Below are 22375 nucleotides of genomic sequence, written 5' to 3'. Positions count from 1 at the left end.
TCTGCCTCACCTGGAGCCCAAGGAATGGAGCCAGCTGTCTATGGACTGTGACCTCTGAAACCATGAGCCCCCAAATAAACTTTTTCCTCTAAAAATGTTCTTGTCAGGTTTTTTAGGCACAGCAGCAAAAATGTTGACTAAAACATAGGCCAACCACACTGGTGTAGGTCTGAAATCCCAGAGGCTGAAGCAGGATGGTCACAAGTGGAGGTCAGCATCAGCATCTTAATTTTTTTTAAAAAAGAACTGGAGATGTAGCTCAGTGATAAAGTAGCCCTGGGTTAAGTTCTCAGTACAAAAATAATAATAATAAATAAAAATAGAACTCCAATATGATCCAGCAATTCCAATAAAGGGTGTATATCCAAAGGAGATGAAAACACCAAAGAAAGGCAAAAGTGATCAACTGCAATGGATGAATGGATAAAGAAAATATGGGATAGATACTGGGTTCAATCCCTAAAGCCACATAAAAATAGACAAATAAAATAAAGGCATGCTGTCCATGTATAACTACAAAGATTAAAAAAAAAAAAAAACAATGGGAAGGACAGGAGGGAGGGAGAATGGGAAGAAGTTCATTAAGGGTCAATAAAACAGTGCCAGAATTAGTTCTGGTTCTTCTTTAGAACAGTAGAATATCTACAGGTTTAAAATAATCTGATACATTTCAAAATAACTAGAAGAGTATAAAATTTCCAACACATAAAAATGATGAATATTTGAAGAGATGGAAACATTTATTACCCTGGGTTTGATGATTATACATGTGTTGCATGACCATAATGTGCCCCACAAAGATATACAAATATGTATCAATGAAACAAAAGCCATGCCTTACCTTGAGTTTTTCTGATGTCCGTTTTCCTCCAAACCCCCCAGAGCCAACAAGAAAGAGAGAGAACTGGTTATAGCATATAAGTTCCTTCCCAGAATAAGAATAGACTGTAAATAAAAGGAAAAAAAAGTTACCAAAAAATATAACTTATTACCCAAGATGTTGAACAATTCCATTAAATTTCAAAACAAGAGCCAATTATGAAAAGGTTCCAAAAGTTACAAATGACCTAGCTTGGATTTCAAAGCTCTCATTTTAATGCATTTATTACTGGTCTCTAAAAGGCAGAGAGAAAAGTTTCACAAATCTTTTCTAACCTATGAAATAGAAGTTTCTTTCACTTCTTAAACCTCCAACTGCCACTCATATTTTAATTATTTTCTATCACAAAACTTTCAAACAATTCCACTAGAAAATGCAAGTAACCACACTCAGACTTTCAAACTTTCTGCCAAAATACTCAAGAAAAGTATGGCATAAAAAAGAGAAAGTAAGTTAGAAATAAAGGCATAAAGACACAAGCAGACAGGGTCCTGGCTATGATGCTCACCATTTTATTCCCAGAAATTATAATAGTACCTGGTACAAAAAAGATACCTAAATAAAGTTCATTCAATTAACTAACAAATCCATAAATAAATGATATGAGTAAGCAAATTCCTAATTTCACCTAAACTATATTTACAATTTCTAGTATACTGTGACCCATTTTGCCAAATACAGTTTAATAAATGGAGTACATCAAGAAAGAATAGTAAAGTTTAAAGTGAGGTTACTGCATGATTTTTGTTTTATGGTATATTACATTTGGTACAATGGGTAAAGAAAACAAGGACTATTTTAGCCAAATGTCAGCCGACATCCAAAATTACATACAAAAACCTATAATAGAAGAGAGAGGAAAAACAGGAGGAAAAAAGGCAAGAAAACATACATAATATTTAAAAGCATCAAAAAATATTAAGTAAAAACAACACACATTCTGTAACAGCACATACAGTACAGGTGGTCCCCAACTAATACAATGGTTCAACTTACAATTTTTCAACTTTACAATAGTACAAATGCTATACATATTCAGTAGAAATTGTACTTCATATTTTGAATTTTGATTTTTCCCCAGGCTAGCAATATGTAGTATGACAATTACTAGTAATGCTGGGCAGCAGGGAGCCACTGCAACTAGTCAGTCATGTGATGACAAGGGTAAAAACCAATACTTCACAGTGTTCTGTATTCCTGTGCTATGATGTTCAGCAGGTTAGAGTATTTAAATGCATGTTTGATTTAAGGTATTTTCACCTTAACAGTGGATTTATCAGGATGAAATCCCATGATAAATAAAGGAGCATCCTATTTATGACAAAAACAAGAGGGCCTATATTCTAAATATCAAGAAATATCAAATGTTCCACTATTCTTTATTTTTTGACAATAAATATTTCTCTTCTTCTTGAACTTTAAAATAAAATTCAGGCAATGTGTCTTTAGCATATGTTTAATTACTATTCAACATTTATTAAACTACTATAATTTTTTTCCTACTGCACATAAAATGTGGCCATGATGTTTAAATACATTATGAACTCTACAGGCTTAAACGCACAAGCCTAGGAACCTAACCATCACTTGGAAGAATGATACCATGGTCAAATATACTACAAGTTCAAAATAGCTAACACAGAAAAGAGTATCTATAATGCAGCTTATTAACTGAGAGCTAATATTTATTCTGCCAAAAACATACTGCAAGCATAATTCTCCTCTATGATTTATATCCAAGCCATATTTTCATAGGCTTTGGTTATGTTGTTTAAAAAAAGCCCCACCCTCCCTGACCTAGCCCCATTCTACTTCCTTTTCCCCTCCTTCTCTCTTTTCTTAAAGAGCTAATCTTGCTTTGTTAATAAACACAAACTTATTAATCCATTTCTGTATTGAGGCATTATATTACATATAAAGGTTACCACTCTAACAATATTATGAGAACTATAAGTGAGTTACCATCCATAAGAATTACTACGCCAGATCCTTTATCTAGGACGTCAGCAACAACTGCTTCACATCTTAATTTTCCTAAAATGAAAAGTAAAATAAATAAATAGATGTTCTGAAGACCACAAATTATTACATTAAAACATTAAGTGGTTTAACACAGTTTCTACTGTAATTTCAGCAAAGCTCAAAAACTATGATTTGAAGTAATCTTCCTGAACTCATTAGAAATAAAAATTGACATAATCCAGAATGCCTGAATTTCTAAATGTGAGACATTAATATTTCGAATAAACTAGATTTTTAAAAAGTAACCATTTTCAATGTCAACTACTCCTCCTGGTCTCTTTTCTGTCATCTAACAAACATTTGTTGAGCACCAATACCATTTACCCCATTCTTTCTCAAATCTCTAGTAGTTTTAATAAGACATTATTGCCTTCTAATTACTCTGTTCTAAGACTCCCTATTCTTTCATTTAACTGGTAGTATTCTGATAATCATTATTCAAGAGTGAACTCATCTTTCTCTTAAAACCTGCTTTTCTCTTTTGTTCTTTATGAATGAATGGAATGAATCATCCAATTGCCAAACCACAAACTAGAGTATCATCCTTGACTCACAGAAAATAAGCACATGACAAGATTAAGTTATGCAGAAATTAGTAGAAGCCTGGTCACACTAAAAATTTCCAACTTCATCCTGATGTCTACAGATAAGTCATTTGGGGTTTCAAACAGGGAAGCAGCAAACACATTTGCATTTTAGAAATAACATTTTGGCTGCAGTGAGGCCTGTGGGAAACAAGAATGGAGGTAAAGAGAAAACAGAAGGTGAGAGAAGAACAAAGTGAAGAAAAAGTAGAAGTGGAGGAAGACAGGAATAGAAGAATTCCAGATGTATTTAAGATAGAGAATCAAATAACTTGGCAACTATCCACATGTGAAAGATGATTAAAGAAAAGTGAGGCATTACAAAGATAAGTCAAGGTGATGCTTCCTAAAATCTAAATCTGTTCATATAACTCTTGTTTAAAGTCCTTCAATAGCTATTTATTGCCTTTATAATAAACTTCAAACTTCTTAACCTAACCTTCCAAAATCCTTCCTAGATCTCTACTCTCATAATCTTGCTACTCTCCCCAACTTTCTTGAACTACTTTCAGTTCCATTAACAACCAGTGCTTTTTCTCACTTCCAAACCTCTACACATAGTATTTCTTCCTTGGCCTGAAATGTTTTCCAATCTCCTCTTTACGTGGTTAAATCCTAATTCAACCTTCAGATTTCAACCTAGAGTTCATTTCCACCAAGAAGCTTTCCCCAACCCCAAGTTAAGTTCCAGGTTAGAAGCTTCCCTTCTGCACTCCTCCCATTATAAGGTATTTTACAATGCTTATCAATGCCTATTACCATCTACCAGATACTCTGAGCTCTGCATAAGCAAGGATAACATTTTTTTCATAGTTACATTACCAACACTTAGCAGAATGCCTGCTCAAATGAGTACCTAATAAATATTAAAAGTGAATAATTCTAGACAACTGATTCTTTTATCTACCTTTCTTTAGTTTCCAAATTTTCTATTATAAGTATATATTACTTTATAATTTGGTAAAAGTCTAGTTAAAAGAATATTTAAGAGAAAAGGTTCACAGTACACTAACAAAACCAAAGCTTTCTGAAATTCTGTTTTGGAAATTTATAATGATTATATTTACATAATGCTTAACTGTTCAAAAGTACTTTTATGCATACTGATATTTAACAGTTATATATTCTCTATTAGAGAATCAAGGCTGGTAACATTATCGATCTCACTTTCCACATGAAAGTTTGTTTTGCACTAATAATAATAGAAGTCATATTGAGAAACAAATGTCTAACAAGGATGTCTTATAAAAACATAATAAAGATCAAACTCTTGAACTCCAAGACTTGAGAGACCAGTATAGGCTGGATAGAACATGTTCTGATTCACGAAGGAAAACAGTGTTTTCGTCAGGTTTCTTCTGCTCTATCTAATGGTTACTTTTTTTTTTTTTTTTTTTTTTTTTTTTTTTTTACCACAATGAGGGGTAAGTCGGCTCATAAACAGTACCACTGCAGTTAACAAATTAGCAATTAAGAGATGATGACATCAAACTTCTGATGCTTGTGACACCATGACTCATCAATTGGTATGTTTTATGTATAGACTATAATTATATAGAAGACATGCCCTTGGTTATCTACAGTTTAAAAAAGTTCCAAACCACAGGTATCTTGAATTTCCAATTTTCACACTTACTAGAGAGTAAACTTTAAAACTATGTAATAAAATGCATATATGCTCTTATATGCACTACAGAAGAAAAAAATCATGAGGAACAACTTGAGGCTAAGTAGGTGAGAAGTTTAAAAAAGTATTATCCATACCTTCCTATTCATATCACTGGGCAGTTGTAATCATTTTACAGCTTATGTCCAATCTCTCTCTTCATATTTTAAAATCCTTAAAAGCACAACTGAATACATTCTATTATCCTAATAACAATGGTTCCCAAATGAACACATTAGGCTAGCTGCGTAAGAAAAACAAGGAGGGCTGGGATTGTAGCTCAGTGGTAGAGCACTCGCCTAGCATGTGTAAGGCACAGGGTTCAATCCTCAGCACCATGTAAAAATAAAAAAATAAAATAAAAGCACTGTGTCCTCCTACAGCTAAAAAAAGAAAAATAAAAAAAAAAAATAAAACCACAAGGAAATTTCTATGCCACTAGATAATACCACCATACCATCCACAATATACCACACACAATATCTCCAGGATGAGTCCAGAATCCATCTTTACTAAAAATAAAAGGTAGCATGATATAATAACTAAAGTAGTTTTGATATGCAACCAGGTCAGAAAATTACCTAATAACTAAATACTATGCCTTGCACATGGTAGGTACCCAACAGATATCTGAGGAATGCACAACCACCACAACTCTGCGCTATCTCAGATGAAAACAAGCTATTTGAAATTTTATACTATACTTACACTAAAATAAAGCTAGTCCATCTTAAACAATAAAAAATTTCAAGAACTTTTTAAAAATTTTTTTCAGTTGTAGATGGACACAATACCTTTAATTTTCTTTTTTTTTTAATGTGGTGCTGAGGATCAAACCCAGTGCCTCACACATGCCAGGCAAACACTCTACCACTGACCTACAACCCCAGTCCATGAACTTTTTAAATACGAAATTTTATGAAAAAAATTAAAGAAGAATTCTAACTACTTGCTGACCCCAACATTATATAATGTGAAATGCTAAACACTCCTTTGTGTATGAGGCCAGCATATAAATAGACAACATTCTGACATTCAAAGAAACAAAAACAAATGTATCAAATTATAGTGAAAGAATAAAAAGAAAAACTTTGGTGAACAAGCAAGAAATAATAGAGAAAAGAAAAAATGATTATTAAATGATTCTTCTGGAAAAAGTAGGAAAAAAGTTATTTAAAAACCCATATTTAACATTGTTTGCTTTATGAAAATCATTATCGATAAATATCTCAGAACGAAAAACTATAATTGTATGAATCACAACTAATTGTACACACAATCTCAAAATTTAGAACACACACAAATATTCTTTTCAATTGTTAATGGTTCATACAACAAAAGAAAAATTGGTAGTATTGCATATTAATTATAATACTATAAATGGACAAAGTTTATGGTAACCAAAACACATACTAGACTAGTTAACATCAATCGACTTTAATGGTTTACATGAACATAGTAATTTCTGATATGTTTCACTGGGTAACTGTATGTCAGTTTGACACAATGGCACAATTTGGAATGTTAATTAGAATTTTATGAATTAGTGTATAAGGAACTCACCTGATCTAGGAAGTGGTTTATATAACTCCAAGTATTGCTCCCCATGAAGAACCTATGTTAGGATGAGTAAAATTTTATTAGCAATTGCCTTGTCCATTAGGTTCTGCCTATAGATACTACTTATCCCAAGTGACATTGTAGCCAGGTGTGGTGGTGCACACCTGTAATCCCAGAGGCTCAGAAGGCTGAGCAGGAGGATCATGAGTTCACAGACAGTCTCAACAGAAGCAAGGCGCTAAGAAACTCAGTGAGACCCTGTCTCTAAAATAAAATACAAAATAAAGTTGAGGATATGGCTCAGTGGTTGAGTAACCCTGAGTTCAATTCCTGGTACCACCCCCCAAAAAAAAAAAACAAAAAAACAACAAGTGACATTTTACTGTCCACATGTTCCAATCAGTACTCCTCCCATATTCTCAGTCTGGCTTCTACTTCTTAATCATGTGATTCAGATATAATCAGTCCCCAACCTAAAGACATCACCACTAGTGGAGCAAAGAAAATATATTTGTGTTCTTTCTTGACATGCATGAATCCTTGTTGATTGATAATTATGGATTATTTGCCAAAAGAGACACTAAAGTAGGCTTTATTCCCAGTGTTTGTAACAGTGCCTGGAATGCATTAAGTGTTCAGTAAGTATCTGTTGAGCAAAAATGAACAAAAGGGCCAGTGCTAGTAAAGTGAATTCAGGTCACACATACCAAACAGAAATGATTCAACTAAAACACAAAAATAAACCTTAAAACCATCAATGTCAACCTTCCCTTTTTATCATTATTTCATAAATTATGTACAAAAAATAGATACTAATGGCACTATGTAAATTAACAGTGACAGCCTCAATTTATCAAAGCAAAAAAACCATCTTATGTAGGAAAAGCAAAAACTGACCCTTACACCCAAATCACTACAAGACACTGCAGTGGGGCAGTCTTCCAGTCCCCAAAATTCAGAAGGAAGAAAAAAAATGGAAAATAAATGAAGGACTACCTGTCTCACTGTGTCATATAGTCTGATAACTAAAGGTTGGGAAGACTGGGATTCAAATTCCAAGACGGTTTTCTATTTTTTTTTAATTTATTTTTATTGTAAAAAAATGGGATACATATTATTTCTGTTTGTACATGGAGTAACAGCACACCATTTGCATATTCATAAATTTACATAGAGTAATGATGTTTGATTCATTCCATTATTTTTTTCCTTCCCCCCACCCCTCTCACCTCTCTTTTCCCTCTACACAGTGCTTCCTTCCTCAATTCTTATCCCACTCCCACCCCCCATTTAAGTGTCATCATTCGCTTATCAGTGAGATCATTCCTCTTTTGAATTTTTGAGATTGGCTTATCTCACTTAACATGATATTCTCCAATTTCATCCATTTGACTGCAAATGCCATAACTTTATCATTCTTTATGACTGAGTAATATTCCACTGTATATATATATATATATATATATATATATATATACCACAGTTTCTTTATCCATTCATCAACTGAAGGGCATCTAGGTTGGTTCCACAGTCTGGCTATTGTGAATTGAGCCGCTATGAACATTGATGTGGCTGTATCTCTGTAGTAGGCTGATTTTAAGTCCTTTGGGTATAGGCCGAGGAGTGGGATAGCTGGGTCAAATGGTAGGTCCATTCCAAGTTTTCTAAGGAATCTCCACACTGCTTTCCAGAGTGGCTGCACTAATTTGCAAACCCACCAGCAATGTATGAGTGTGCCTTTTTCCCCACATCCTCGCCAACACCTATTGTTGCTTGTGTTCTTGATAATCGCCATTCTAATTGGGGTGAGATGGAATCTTAGTGTAGTTTTGATTTGCGTTTCTCTTATTACTAAAGATGCTGAACATTTTTTCATATATCTGTTGATTGCTTGTACATCTTCTTCTGTGAAGTGTCTGTTTATTTCCTTAGCCCATTTGTTGATTGGGTTATTTGTATTCTTAGTGTAGATTTTTTGAGTTCTTTATAGATTCTGGAAATTAGTGCTCTATCTGAAGTATGAGAGGCAAAGATATCCTCCCACTCTGTAGGCTCTCTCTTCGCATTGCTGATAGTTTCCTTTGCTGAGAGGAAGCTACTTGGTTTGAATCTACCCCAGTTATTGATTCTTGCTTTTATTTCTTGTGCTATGGGAGTCCTGTTAAGAAAGTCTAATCCTAAGCCAACAAGGTAAAGATTTGGACCTACTTTTTCTTCTGTAAGATGCAGGGTCTCTGGTCTGATTTCAAGGTCCTTGATCCATTGTGTGTTGAGTTTTGTGCAGGATGAGAGATAAAGGTTTAGTTTCATTCTGTTGCATATAGATTTCCAGTTTTCCCAGCACCTTTTGTTGAAGAGGCTATCTTTTCTCCATTGCATATTTTTGGCACCTTTGTCTAGTATGAGAAAATTGTATTTATTTGGGTTTGTGTCCGTGTCCTCTATTCTGTACCATTGATCTACCTGTCTATTTTGGTGCCAATACTATGCTATTTTTGTTACTATTGCTTTGTAGTATAGTTGCAGTTCTGGTATTGCGATACCTCCTGTTTCATTCTTCCTGCTAAGGATTCCTTTAGCTATTCTGGGTTTCTTATTCTTCCAGATGAATTTCATGATTGCTTGCTCTATTTCTGTGAGGTACATCATTGGGATTTTAATTGGAATTGCATTGAATCTGTATAGCACTTTTGGTAGTATGGCCATTTTGACAATATTAATTCTGCCTATCCAAGAACATGGGAGATCTTTCCATCTTCTAAGGTCTTCCTTAATTTCTTTCTTCAGTGTTTTATAGTTTTCATTGTAGAGATCTTTTACCTCTTTGGTTAGATTGATACCCAAGTATTTTTTTTTTTTTGAGGCTATTGCAAATGGAGTTGTTTTCCTCATTTCCCCTTCAGCTGTTTCATCGCTTGCGTATAAAAATGCTTTAGATTTATGCATGTTGATTTTATAGGCTGCTATTTTGCTGAATGCATTGATGAGGTCTAGAAGGTTTCTGGAGGAGGTTTTTGGATCCTCTAAATATAGAATCATGTCATCCGCAAATAGTAACAGCTTAAGTTCCTCTTTTCCTATTCATATCCCTTTAATTTCTTTACTCTGCCTAATTGCTCTGGCTAGAGTTTCGAGGATAATGTTGAATAGAAGTGGTGAAAGAGGACATCCCTGTCTTGTTCCCGTTTTTAAAGGGAATGGTTTCAGTTTTTCTCCATTAAGAATGATGTTGGCCATGGGCTTAGCATAAATAGCCTTTACAATGTTCAGGTATGTTCCTACTATCCCTATTTTTTTCTAGTGTTTTCAGCATGAAGGGGTGTTGTATATTGTCAAATGCTTTTTCTGTCAATTGAAATAACCATATGATTCTTATCCTTAAGTCTATTGACATGATGAATTACGTTTATTGATTTACGGATGTTAAACCATCCTTGCATTCCAGGAATGAACCCCACTTGATCGTGGTACACAATTTTCTTAATATGTTTTTGGATACGGTTTGCCAATATTTTGTTAAGGATCTTAGCATCTATATTCATCAAGGATATTGGTCTAAAATTTTCTTTCCAAGATGTGTCTTTTCCTGGTTTGGGTATGAGGGTGATATTAGCTTCATAGAATGAGTTTGGTAGGGTACACTCCTTTTCTATTTCCTGGAATACTTTGAGAAGTATTGGAATGAGTTCTTCTTTGAAGGTCTTGTAGAACTCGGCTGAGAATCTGTCTGGTCCTGGGCTTTTCTTGGATGGTAGGTTTTTAATGGCTTCTTCTATTTCATTGCTTGATATTGATCTGTTTAAATCCTGTATGTCCTTCTGGTTCAGTTTGGGAGGAGCATATGTCTCTAGAAATTTGTCAATGTCTTCGGTACTTTCTATTTTGTTGGAATACAGATTTTCAAAGTAGCTTCTCATTATGTTCTGTATCTCAGTGGTGTCTGTTGTGATATTTCCTTTTGCATCATGTATTTTAGTAATTTGAGTCTTCTCTCACCTTCTCTTTGTTAGTGTGGCTAAAGGTTTATCTATTTCGTTTACTTTTTCAAAGAACCAACTTTTTGTTATGTCAATTTTTTGAATAGTTTCTTTTGTTTCAATTTCATTGATTTCAGCTCTGATTTTAATTATTTCCTGTCTTCTACTACTTTTGCTGTTATTCTGTTCTTCTTTTTCTAGGGCTTTGAGCTGTAATGTTAGGTCATTTAATTGTTGACTTTTCATTCTTTTCTGGAATGCGCTCCATGCAATGAATTTTCCTCTTAGTACCGCTTTCATAGTGTCCCAGAGATTTTGATATGTTGTATCATCATTCTCATTGACCTCTAAGAATTTTTTAATCTCCTCCCTGATGTTTTTTGTTATCCATGTTTCATTCAATAGCATATTATTTAGTCTCCAAATGTTGGAGTAATTTTTTTTTTTTACTTTGTCATTGATTTCTACTCTCAGTCCATTATGATCTGATAGAACACAAGGCAGTATCTCTATTTTTTTGCATTTCCTACGGGCTGCTTTGTGGCATAACACATGGTCTATTTTCGAGAAGATTCCATGTGCTGCTAAGAAGAAAGTGTATCCGCTCATTGATGGATGGAATATTCTATATATGTCTATTAAGTCTAGCTTATTGATTGTATTATTGAGTTCTATGGTTTCTTTGGTTGGATTTTGTTTGGCAGATCTATCTAGTGGTGACAGCGGTGCGTTAAAGTCGCCCAGAATTATTGTGTTGTGGTCTATGTGATTCTTGAAATTGAGAAGGATTTGTTTGATGTACGGGGATGCACCATTGTTTGGGGCATAAATATTTACTATCGTTATGTCTTCCTGATTTATGGTTCCCTTAAGCAGTATGAAATGTCCTTCGTGATCCCTTCTGACTAACTTTGGCTTAAAGGCCACTTTATCTGATATAAGGATGGAAACCCTCACTTTTTTACTGGGTCCACGTGCGTGGTAGGTTTTTTCCCATCCTTTCACCTTTAGTCTGTGGATGTCTTTTTCTATGAGATGAGTCTCTTGCAGGCAGCATATTGTTGTATCTTTCTTTTTAATCCATTCTGCCAGTCTATGTCTTTTGATTAATGAATTTAGGCCATTAACGTTCAGGTTCTTATTGAGAAATGATTTGTATTCCCAGTCATTTGGCTTATTTTTGGTTTTTAAGTTGGCTTGGTTTCTCCTTTGAGTGGTTTTCCTCTAAGGTAGTTCCTCCCTTTGCTGACCTCCATTTTTGTTTTTCATTCCTTCCTCATGGAATATTTTGTTGAGAACATTCTGTAGGGCAGGCCTTCTATTTGTAAATTCTTTTAACTTTTATTTATCATGGAAGGATTTTATTTCATCTTCAAATCTGAAGGTTAGTTTTGCTGGGTATAGGATTCTTGGTTGGCAACCATGTTCTTTCAGAGCTTGAAATATGTTGCTCCAGGCCCTTCTAGCTTTTAGAGTCTGGGTTGAGAAGTCGGCTGCTATCCGTATTGGTCTCCCCCATATGTAATCTGATGCTTTTCTCTCGCGGTCTTCAAAATCCTATCTTTATTTTGAATGTTAGGCATTTTCATTATAATGTGCCTTGGTGTGGATCTGTTGTGATTCTGTGCATTTAGTGTTCTGTATGCCTCTTGTATTTGATTTTCCATTTCATTCTTCAGGTTTGGGAAATTTTCTGATATTATTTCATTGAATAGGTTGTTCATTCCTTTGGTTTGTATCTCTGTGCCTTCCTCAATCCCAATAATTCTTAAATTTGGTCTTTTCATGATGTCCCATAGTTCTTGGAGATTCTCTTCATGATTTCTTACCATCTTCTCTGTTTGGGCAACTTTATTTTCAAGATTAAATATTTTGTCTTCATTGTCTGAAGTTCTCTCTTCCAAGTGGTCTAGTCTGTTGGTGATGCTTTCCATTGAGTTTTTTATTTGGTTTATTGGCTCCTTCATTTCAAGGATTTCCGTTTGGTTTGCTTCCTGCAGGTGCTCTTTCAGCTTATTGGTATTATCATTCATTGCCTGCATTTGCTCTCTTATCTCATCCTTTGCTTCGTGAATCATCTTAATCATGTATAATCTGAAGTCCTTTTCTAATATTTCTTCTAACATACTGTCATTGGATTCTATTACTATAGAATCTAGATTTGTTTGGATCATTTTCTTCCCTTGTTTTTTCATGTTGTTCATGTGTCTTCCCCTCTAGCGCTGCAGATCTGAGGTATTGCAGATTTCCCCCTATAGGCTTATAGTGGCCCTATAGGTTTCCAAAACCCTTTCTTTAAGGGGAGATCAATATTAGCAGTACCCAAATCAGACACTATGCAATCCTAGACAAAATAGCCCCTATGGGGACAATAACATCATGTAAATAAGGGAGAAAGCAACTCTGAGGGAACAGGTAAACAGAAGGAAAAGAAAGCAAGAAACGTAAAGAAATAAAAACTTAAATTTTTTTTTAGAAAAAGGAGAAGAAAGAAAATCTACTATATAATAGTCATATGCTAATGAAACCTCCCAGGGTTCAGTAGCCTGATGTATGAGAGGTACCTGATAATGACCTTCAAGCCTCTAGCAGGCATCTCCAGATGGGATTTGCCCCACCCGAAGATCGGAGCTACGGCTTCCAGGATTATCCAAGATGGCTGCTCTGGCTTTGAAATGTGTTGGCAAATGGGGAGCTGCAGCTCAGGGGTGGACATGGTCAGCTGGAGGTCCTGGAGACAGATGCAGTTGGTCCGGCAACGGTCCTGGAGGTCAGATGTGTTTGGTGTGGTTGTGGGATCCAGGAGACCAGGTGCAATCAGTTGGTCTGGGTTCCCAGTGATAGGGCACAATCAGTTGGTCTGGAGGTCCTGGCTGCAGGGAGCAGTCAGTTGATGTGAGGGCCCCAGAGGCAGGGAGCCATCGGTTGGGCTGAGGGATCCTGGAGACGGGACTCAGTCAGTCCGGCCAGGGGTCCTACAGGGCCCAGCTGTTGTCTCAAAATGGCAGCAGCCACGTATAATCAAACCGCCAAGTACTGTACCAGTGAACTTCCAGGCAGCATCAGGCAGCTGGTTCTCCACTGGCTGTCTGTGGTCAATCTACTGGCAGCTGTCGGACGATCGGGAGGTGAACCTCGAGCGTTGGGTGATGGATAGGGGTAAGGCAGGCGATGGATAGGCGAGAGGCAGGCAAATGGCGGATGACAAACGCCTGACAGTGAGCAATCTGCTCTCAAAAAAGGCGTCGATATGTTGGCAGATTGCAGGTGATCACAGCAGACAAATGGGGTAAAGAGCAGGGGATCGATATGCAGCAAAAACTGCCTCACCGAGAAACAGATATCCTCTGCTTGAATCCGGCGTTGTAGAGCAACAAGGAATGCAGCCTCCCTCTAGACCACCATCTTGGTTCCCCCCCAAGATGGTTTTCATTCCTAGTCACAGAATATGAACACCATTTATGATTTCCAACTCTGTGGGGGAGTTCTGAAATACGTTTTAATTTTTTGTACTTATGTTATCCAAGCAGAAAAACAGTGTGCTATAAACACCATGGGAGAGTAACTAAAATAGCGAACTGCACAGCACATATTTCTGGCCTTCCTCTGAACTTTATCGAATACTATATTAAGTTTCCCATCTATTCAGAGGGGATACCCATGGGCGATGGGCTAATCAATCCAACCAATCACAGAAATTTTCTCAGAGCTCTATGACTCAAGAACTATTGCTGGGGGGGGTGTCAAGATGGCGGCCTAGAGGGTGGCTGCATTTCGTGTTGCTCCAGGACTAAGGATTCAAAAGAGGAGATACTGAGAGACTTCAGACCAACTCAAAGCTGCTCGGTGAGTCTCTTCCGTTGGGGACGCGTCCCGGATGGTGCGGTAGTCCCGGAATACAGGGAACTTTGTGAAGTAGAGTTGCCCAACGAGACACCCCTCCCCGCCTGGAGCAGTGAACTCGGACAACTGGGAGCATCGTAGAGGAGGCCGCTCAGCACAGCGCTTGGACTCGGAGCAACCACTGGGGCTACGGGCAGCTGCCCAGAGGAGGAGCTGCGCGGCGAGCTGATTGGACTCAGAGCGATCGCTCCAGAACAACGGGAGGCTGCCCGGAGGAGAAGGAAGAGTGTGGCAGGTCACTTGGACTCGGAGTGGCTGCACCAGGGCTATGGGCAGCTGCCCAGAGGAGTGGGCGAGTGGTGAGTTGTTTGGACTCAAAGCGATCGCTCCTGAACACTGGGGGGCTGCCCAGAGGAGGAGTTCGGCAGGTCGCTTGGCCTCGGAGTGGCTGCACCAGAGCTCCAGGCGGCTGCCCGGAGGAGGAGGTGTAAGGCAGGTCGCTTGGACTCAGAGCGACCGCTCCTGAACACCAGGGGGGGCTGCCCGGAGGAGGAGGAGGAGTGCGGCTGGTCACTTGGACTCGGAGTGACTGCACCAGGGCTATGGGCGGCTGCCCAGAGGACGAGGCGAGTGGTGAGTTGTTTGAACTCAAAGCGATCGCTCCAGAACACGGGGGGGCTGCCCGGAGGAGGAGCACAGTGGGTCATGTGGTCTCAGAGCTACTGCTCCTGAACACCTGGGGGGCTACCCAGAGGAGGAGGAGGAGGAGCGCGGGGGGGCCCTTGGACTCGGAGTAACTACCCAGGGCTACGGGCGGTTGGCAGGAGGAGGAGGCTCACAGTGAGTTGCTTGGACTCCTAGCAACAGCACCGGAACACCGGGCGGCTGCCCAGAGGAAGAGGCGTGCGGCACGTCACTGGGACTCAGAGCAACTATACGGGAATCCAGGTGGCTGCTCAGAGGAGGGGCCGCATAGCCAGGCGATTAGGTGCAGAGCAGGGTCCCAGGACTTAGGAGGCTTCTTGGTGGAAGAGCCCCACAGAGACACGCTTAGGGGCGGGGCAAAGGTGCCAGGACTGCAGGCAGATTCTCTGAGGAGAGGAAGCCTAAGGAAACTCGTCTGCGAAGGATGAAGCTCCCAGGCCCAGGAGGTAGAACCAGGCCCCTGGGAACATTGCAGAGGAAGGCAGCCCAGCCCAGGCAGTAGTTGTGGATTGAGGGGAACCTCTAGGAGGGGAACTGACCAGCGAGACCTCCCCACCGGGTGAGTCTTCCCTGCTGGGTGAGGTTTTCCCACAAGGATGGTAAAATCAGAGACACAGGCCCAAATAGGCCTTGCATCAGCCCACAGTCTAGTTCCCCTTTGGATGACCATTCATCAACAAGTGGAGGCACCTCTGCCCACTAGCAGGAAATATACCCCACCTGAAGGTCACCACCCCTAAAGAGGCAGCTTCCTTGTGGAGCACCACATTATCAACTTCCTCCAAGACTTCAGGCTACTGAAGGCTAAGAGGGGATATACTAGAAATCTTCACCGACATTATAAGTCAATAGAGGAAATCTGCAATATCTTAGCAGTCCACTGATACCTGAACAATATCAGAAAATAAGGGAAGAAAATGCCCAAAACAAATCTAGATGCTACATCAATAAAATCCAATGACAGCATGGCAGAAGAAATGACAGAAAGGGAGTTCAGAATGTACATAATTGAAATGATCAGAGAAGCAAACGATGACATGAAACAGCAAATGCAGGCATTGAATGATGAGATGAAAGAGCAAATGCAGGCACTGAATGATCGCACCAATCGACAGTTAAAAGAGCAAATCCAGAAAGCAAAAGATCATTTCAATAAAGAGTTAGAGATATTAAAAAAAAAAAAACCAGAAATCCTTGAAATTGAGGAAACAATAAACCAAATTAAAAACTCCATAGAAAGCATAACCAATAGGATAGAACACCTAGAAGACAGATCCTCAGATATAGAAGACGAAATATTTAATTTTGAAAAGTTGACCAAAAAGAAAAGATGGTAAGAAATCATGAACAGAATCTCCAAGAACTATGGGATATCATGAAAAGGCCAAATTCAAGAATTATTGGTATTGAGGAAGACACAGAGAAACAAACCAAAGAAATGAACAATCTATTCAATGAATAATATCAGAAAATTTCCCAAATCTGAAGAATGAAATGGAAAATCAAGTACAAGAAGCTTCTAGGACTCCAACTACACAAAATTACAACAGACCCACACCAAGGCACATTATAATGAAAATACCTAACATACAAAATAAAGACAGAATTTTAAAGGCTGTGAGAGAAAAGAACCAAATTACATTCAGGGAGAAACCAATATGGATATCAGCAAATATTTCAATCCAGACCCTAAAAGCTAGAAGGGCCTGGAACAACATTTTTCAAGCCCTGAAAGAAAATGGATGCCAACCAAGAATCTTATACCCAGCAAAACTTACCTTCAAATTTGACGATGAAATAAAATCCTTCCATGATAAACAAAAGCTAAAAGAATTTACAAAAGGAAAGCCAGCATTACAGAACATTCTGAGCAAAATATACTATGAGGAAGAGATGAAAAACAAAGAAGCAAATCAGCAAAGGGAGGAATTATCCTAAAGGAATTGTCAAATAAAGGAGGAACCAAGTTGTGTCAAAATAAATAAATAAATAAATGAAATTTTAAAAATGAACCAAATGACCGGGAATACAAATCATATCTCAATAATAACCCTGAATGTTAATGGCTTGAATTCATCAATCAAAAGACATAGACTGGCAGATTGGATTAAAAAGAAAGATCCAACAATATGTTGCCTGCAAGAGACTCACCTCACAAAAAAGATACCAATAGACTAAATGTGAAAGGATGGGGAAAAACATACCATGCACATGGACTCAGCAAAAAAGCCGGAGTATCCATCCTCATTTCAGATAACGTGGACTTCAAGCAGAAGTTAGTCAGAAGGGATAAAGAAGGACATTTCATACTCCTTAAGGGAAGCATAAATCAGCAAGATATAACAATCATAAACATCTATGCCCCAAACAGTGGCTCATCCGTGTATATCAAACAAATCCTTCTCAATTTCAAAACCCAAATAGACCATAACACAATAATACTAAGTGATTTTAACATGCCTCTTTCACCACTGGTCAGATCTTCCAAAAAAAAATTGAACAAAGAAACCATACATCTCAATGACACAATCAATAATTTAGACTTAACGGACATTTATAGAATATACCATCCAATCAAGAGCGAATACACTTTCTTCTCAGCAGCACATGGATCCTTCTCTAAAATAGACCATATTTTTTGCCACAAAGCTAATGTTAGCAAATACAAGAAGATAGAGACACTACCTTGTATTCTATCAGATCATAATGGCTTGAAGTTAGAAATAAATGAAAGAGTAAAAAACAGAAACTATTCCAACACCTGGAGATTAAACAATATGCTATTATGTGATGAATGGATAACAGAAGATATTAGGAAGGAAATTTAAAAATTCTTAGAGGTCAATGAGAACAAAGAAACATCATATCAAAATCTCTGGGATGCTATGAAAGCAGTACTTAGAGGAAAATTTATTTCATGGAGCGCATTCAATAAAAAAAGTAAAACTCAAATAAACCACCCAACACTACAGCTCAAAGCCCTAGAGAAAGAAGAACAGACCAACACCAAAAATAGTAGAAGACAGGAAATAGTTAAAATCAGAGTTGAAATCAACAAAATTGAAACAAAAGAAACTATACAAAAAATTGACAAAATAAATAGTTGGTTCTTCGAAAAAATAAAATTGATAAACCTTCAGCCACACTAACAAACAGAAGATGAGAGAAAACCTAAATCACTAAAATTCGGAATGAACAAGGAAATATCACAACAGACACAATTGAAATACAAAACATAATTAGAAGCTATTTTGAAAATCTATACTCCAACAAAATAGAAAATTTTGAAGGCATCAACAGGTTTCTAGAGACATATGAATTGCCTAAACTGAACGAGGAGGACATAAAGCAATCCTCAGTAGAAAGAGCGAAGCAGGGGGTATCACAATACCAGATCTTCAACTCTACTACAAAGCAATAGTAACAAAAACAGCATGGTATTGGTACCAAAATAGACAGGTAGATCAATGCTACACAATAGAGGACACAGACACAAACCCAAGTAAATACAATTTTCTCATACTAGACAAAGGGGCCAAAAATATGCAATGGAGAAAAGATAGCCTCTTCAACAAATGGTGCTGGGAAAACTGGAAATCCATATACAACAGAATGAAACTAAACCCATATCGCTCACCATACAGGAAACTAAACTCAAAATGGATTAAGGACCTCGGAATCAGACCAGAGACCCTGCAGATTATAGAAGAAAAAGTAGTTCCAGATCTTCCACATGTTGGCTTAGGATCAGACTTCCTCAACAGGACTCTCATAACACAAGAAATAAAAGCAAGAATCAATAACTGGGATAGATTCAAACTAAAAAGCTTCCTCTCAGCAAAGGAAACTATCAGCAATGCGAAGAAAGAGCCTACAGAGTGGGACAAAATCTTTGCCAATCATACTTCAGACAGAGCACTAATCTCCAGAATCTACAAAGAACTCAAAATCTCTACACCAAGAATGCAAATAATCCAATTGACAAATGGGCCAAGGAAATGAACAGACACTTCACAGAAGATCTACAAGCAATCAACAAACATGGAAAAAATGTTCAACATCTCTAGTAATAAGAGAAATGCAAATCAAAACCACCCTAAGATTCCATCTCACCCCAATTAGAATGGCAATTATCAAGAATACAAGCAAGAACAGGTGTTGGTGAGGATGTGGGGAGAAAGGTACACTCATACATCGCTGGTGGGACGTCAAATTAGTGCAGCCACTCTGGAAAGCAGTGTGGTGATTCCTTAGAAAACTTGGAATGGAACCACCATTTGACCCAGCTACCCCACTCCTTGGCCTATTCCCAAAGGACTTAAAATCAGCATACTCCAGGGATACAGCCACATCAATGTTCATAGCTGCTCAATTCACAATAGCCAGATTGTGGAACCAACCTAGATGTCCTTCAATTGATGAATGGATAAAGAAACTGTGGTATATATATATACAATGGAATATTACTCAGCCATAAAGAATGATAAAATTATGGCATTTGCAGGCAAATGGATGAAATTGGAGAATATCATGCTAAGTGAGATAAGCCAATCTCAAAAAACCAAAGGACAAATGATCTCGCTGATAAGCGGATAAGGACATATAAGGGGGGTAGGAGGGGTTAGCATTAGGGGTAGGGTTAGGTTTAGGGTTAGGGATAAAGTGGGTGGTAAGAATGGAGAAAGGAAGGACTGTATAGAGGGAAAAGAGGGGTTGGAGGGGTGGGGGGAAGGGAAAAAATAACAGAATGAATCAAACAACATTACCCTATGTAAATTTATGATCACACAAATGGTATGCCTTTACGCCATGTACAAACAGAGAAACAACATGTATCACATTTGTTTACAATAAAAAAAAAGAAAGAAAGAAAGAAGTATTGCTGGCCTCAATCTCAACCTTACTCCAAGATTAAAATATATCCTACTTCAAAAGCTTTCTTATAAGTGTTTACTCCTTCCTTACAGAAATGGTTTATTCATTCTTTCAGTTTTTTTTCAATTCCAGATCTCCTCTCTACTTATACTTACACGTCACATGATTTCAACAAGTCTTGAGTCTTTACATATCACCTATCTGCCAAACATCCTACTGAGACCTTTCTCAAAACTTTACATACTCAAAACTGTCCTTTTTATGTTCTTCAGTTGAATGTGTAACGGTCATTTCAAACTTATCCAAAACCAACTCCTGACCACCTCCACCTTAAAATAAGTAAGTACATGTGTGCATAATCACACAGTACTGTCATATACAACTACTATACATATTAAATAGTTTATATATAATTATTATACATTTAATTATACATTGTACTTATTATAGGGTGAAGAGGGTATAAGTCAACTGTCCAGAACAAACACCTTCATCCTAGACTCCTCTTTCCTTTCCCTCTTATCTAGCATTTTGTCCGGATTACTACAATAGGCTCCTAGTGGTTTCTTAGCTTCCATGCTTGGCTCCCAAACAATCTCTTTTCCACACAGTAGCGAGATTAAACCTGTGAGTGAATATAGCTGGATCATGGCAATTCTTAAAAGGGTTACCCTTAGCCTCCCTTGTTAAACAGAATATAAGCTGAAATCTTCATAATGACTATAGGCCTTCTTCTTCTACCACCCCTGGATAGAGTGACCCCTTGTACATTTAACAGTTATACTAGCCCCTTTCCTACTCCAAACACAGCCAAGTATGTACGTACCTCAGGACCTTTTTACGCCTGTTCTCCCCCAAATACTCTTTTCCCAGATAACTATTTGGCTTGCTTCTTCACTAATATCATAAGGTAAGAATTGTCACATCCATTTTATAGATAAGGAAACTGAAGCCTACAGAAGTTATTTGCCCTTGTTCAAGCAGAAAGTAAATGACAGAAAGAGGATTAAGAACATTATTCCAGGGTTGTAGGGCACATAATTATTTTCTTCTTTTATCTGGCATTTTATACTAACTCTTCCTCTCTTATATTCTTGTTTTCTTTGTTTTGTTCTGTTTTGTTTTGTTACCAGGAATTGAACCCAGGCTTAACCACTGAGTCACATCCCTAGCTCTCTTTATATTTTATTTAGAGCAGGGTCTCACTAAGTTACTTGACTCCTTGCTGAGTTGCTGAGGCTGGCTTTGAAATCCCCATCCTCCTGCCTCAGCCTCCTGAGCTGGTGGAATTAAAGGCGTGCACCATCGCAACTGGCTCTTTCATTCTTAAACACAAAAATCAAAACAAAAGATATGCTAACTCTTTATTCCCAAACTAACCATTATTATAAACCATGTTTTATATATATGTGTACACACACACACACATGCATGCATGTAATACATATACACATGCATATAGTATGTATACTGGTAACATCTAAAGAAATAGAAGAAAAGTCAAGCATAAGTTTCTTATTAGGCATACCTTTGCAAGGCTGATTGAAAGTCCAGGAATCTCTGTCAATCCTTCACCCATCATAGATTTCTGAGCTATGATAACTCCAAAGGTAGGCAAACAGGAGAAATCAGAACTTCCTTCATAAACAAATTTCAAATCTTTTGGATCTTTGACTGAAGCTCCCACTCCAAGAGCATACATAATAGTTTCTAGTTCCGTGTAAGCAGAAGAAAATGAAGGGAGTTTATGGCCAATAGCTCCAGTCTATAGGAAAGTTGAAAAAATTATTTTTTCATTGATATTTTTGAAGTCTTAACTTTTCAAAGCTAATAACTATTTATATACCTAGCTTTGCTTTTGAACAGCTGTGAGTCAAATGTTAACTAATTTATGGAACATAATTATGTCACTGTATTTATTCATTATTCATTTCATTATATTTGATATTTTACATAGAAAACAAGCAATGCCTAGAAAAGGACTTCATTTACAGATAATTGCTTGCTTCTTGCTAACAGATATTATATCTCATTTTCAACTTTCCTGTCTCTAACAATGGAAACTTTATTAATTCAGCAAATACTGGCTACCCCAAATCCAAAAAAGGATGAATTTGTTATAATTAGGGATAGTAAACTGTTTTATAGAATCAACTGTATAAAATTCACTGTAAACAGATGAGCAAAGCACTGCTTAATGCTTGTAAATTAAATTGCTTAATAACAGTTTCAGTTAAACTGAGATTTAACATAAAGTTTCTTT

At 37.4% G+C, this 22375-nt stretch overlaps 1 protein-coding gene across 1 annotated transcript in view; it reads right to left on the bottom strand.

Moving 5' to 3' along the window:
- Nucleotides 1-22375, bottom strand: part of HSD17B4 (hydroxysteroid 17-beta dehydrogenase 4) — a 134572-nt gene that overhangs the window by 52807 nt on the left and 59390 nt on the right. The window contains exons 13-16 of the mRNA XM_079145668.1: nucleotides 21641-21877; nucleotides 6716-6767; nucleotides 2843-2914; nucleotides 842-945 (exon numbers count right to left, since the gene is read on the bottom strand). Coding sequence (XP_079001794.1) covers nucleotides 842-945; nucleotides 2843-2914; nucleotides 6716-6767; nucleotides 21641-21877 — 465 coding nt within the window. The remainder of the gene's footprint in view (nucleotides 1-841; nucleotides 946-2842; nucleotides 2915-6715; nucleotides 6768-21640; nucleotides 21878-22375) is intronic.

Source organism: Sciurus vulgaris (assembly GCF_902686455.1).
Source record: "Sciurus vulgaris genome assembly, chromosome: 6".
Classification (NCBI taxonomy): Eukaryota; Metazoa; Chordata; class Mammalia; order Rodentia; family Sciuridae; genus Sciurus; species Sciurus vulgaris.
This window is presented reverse-complemented; position numbering and strand designations above follow the sequence as displayed.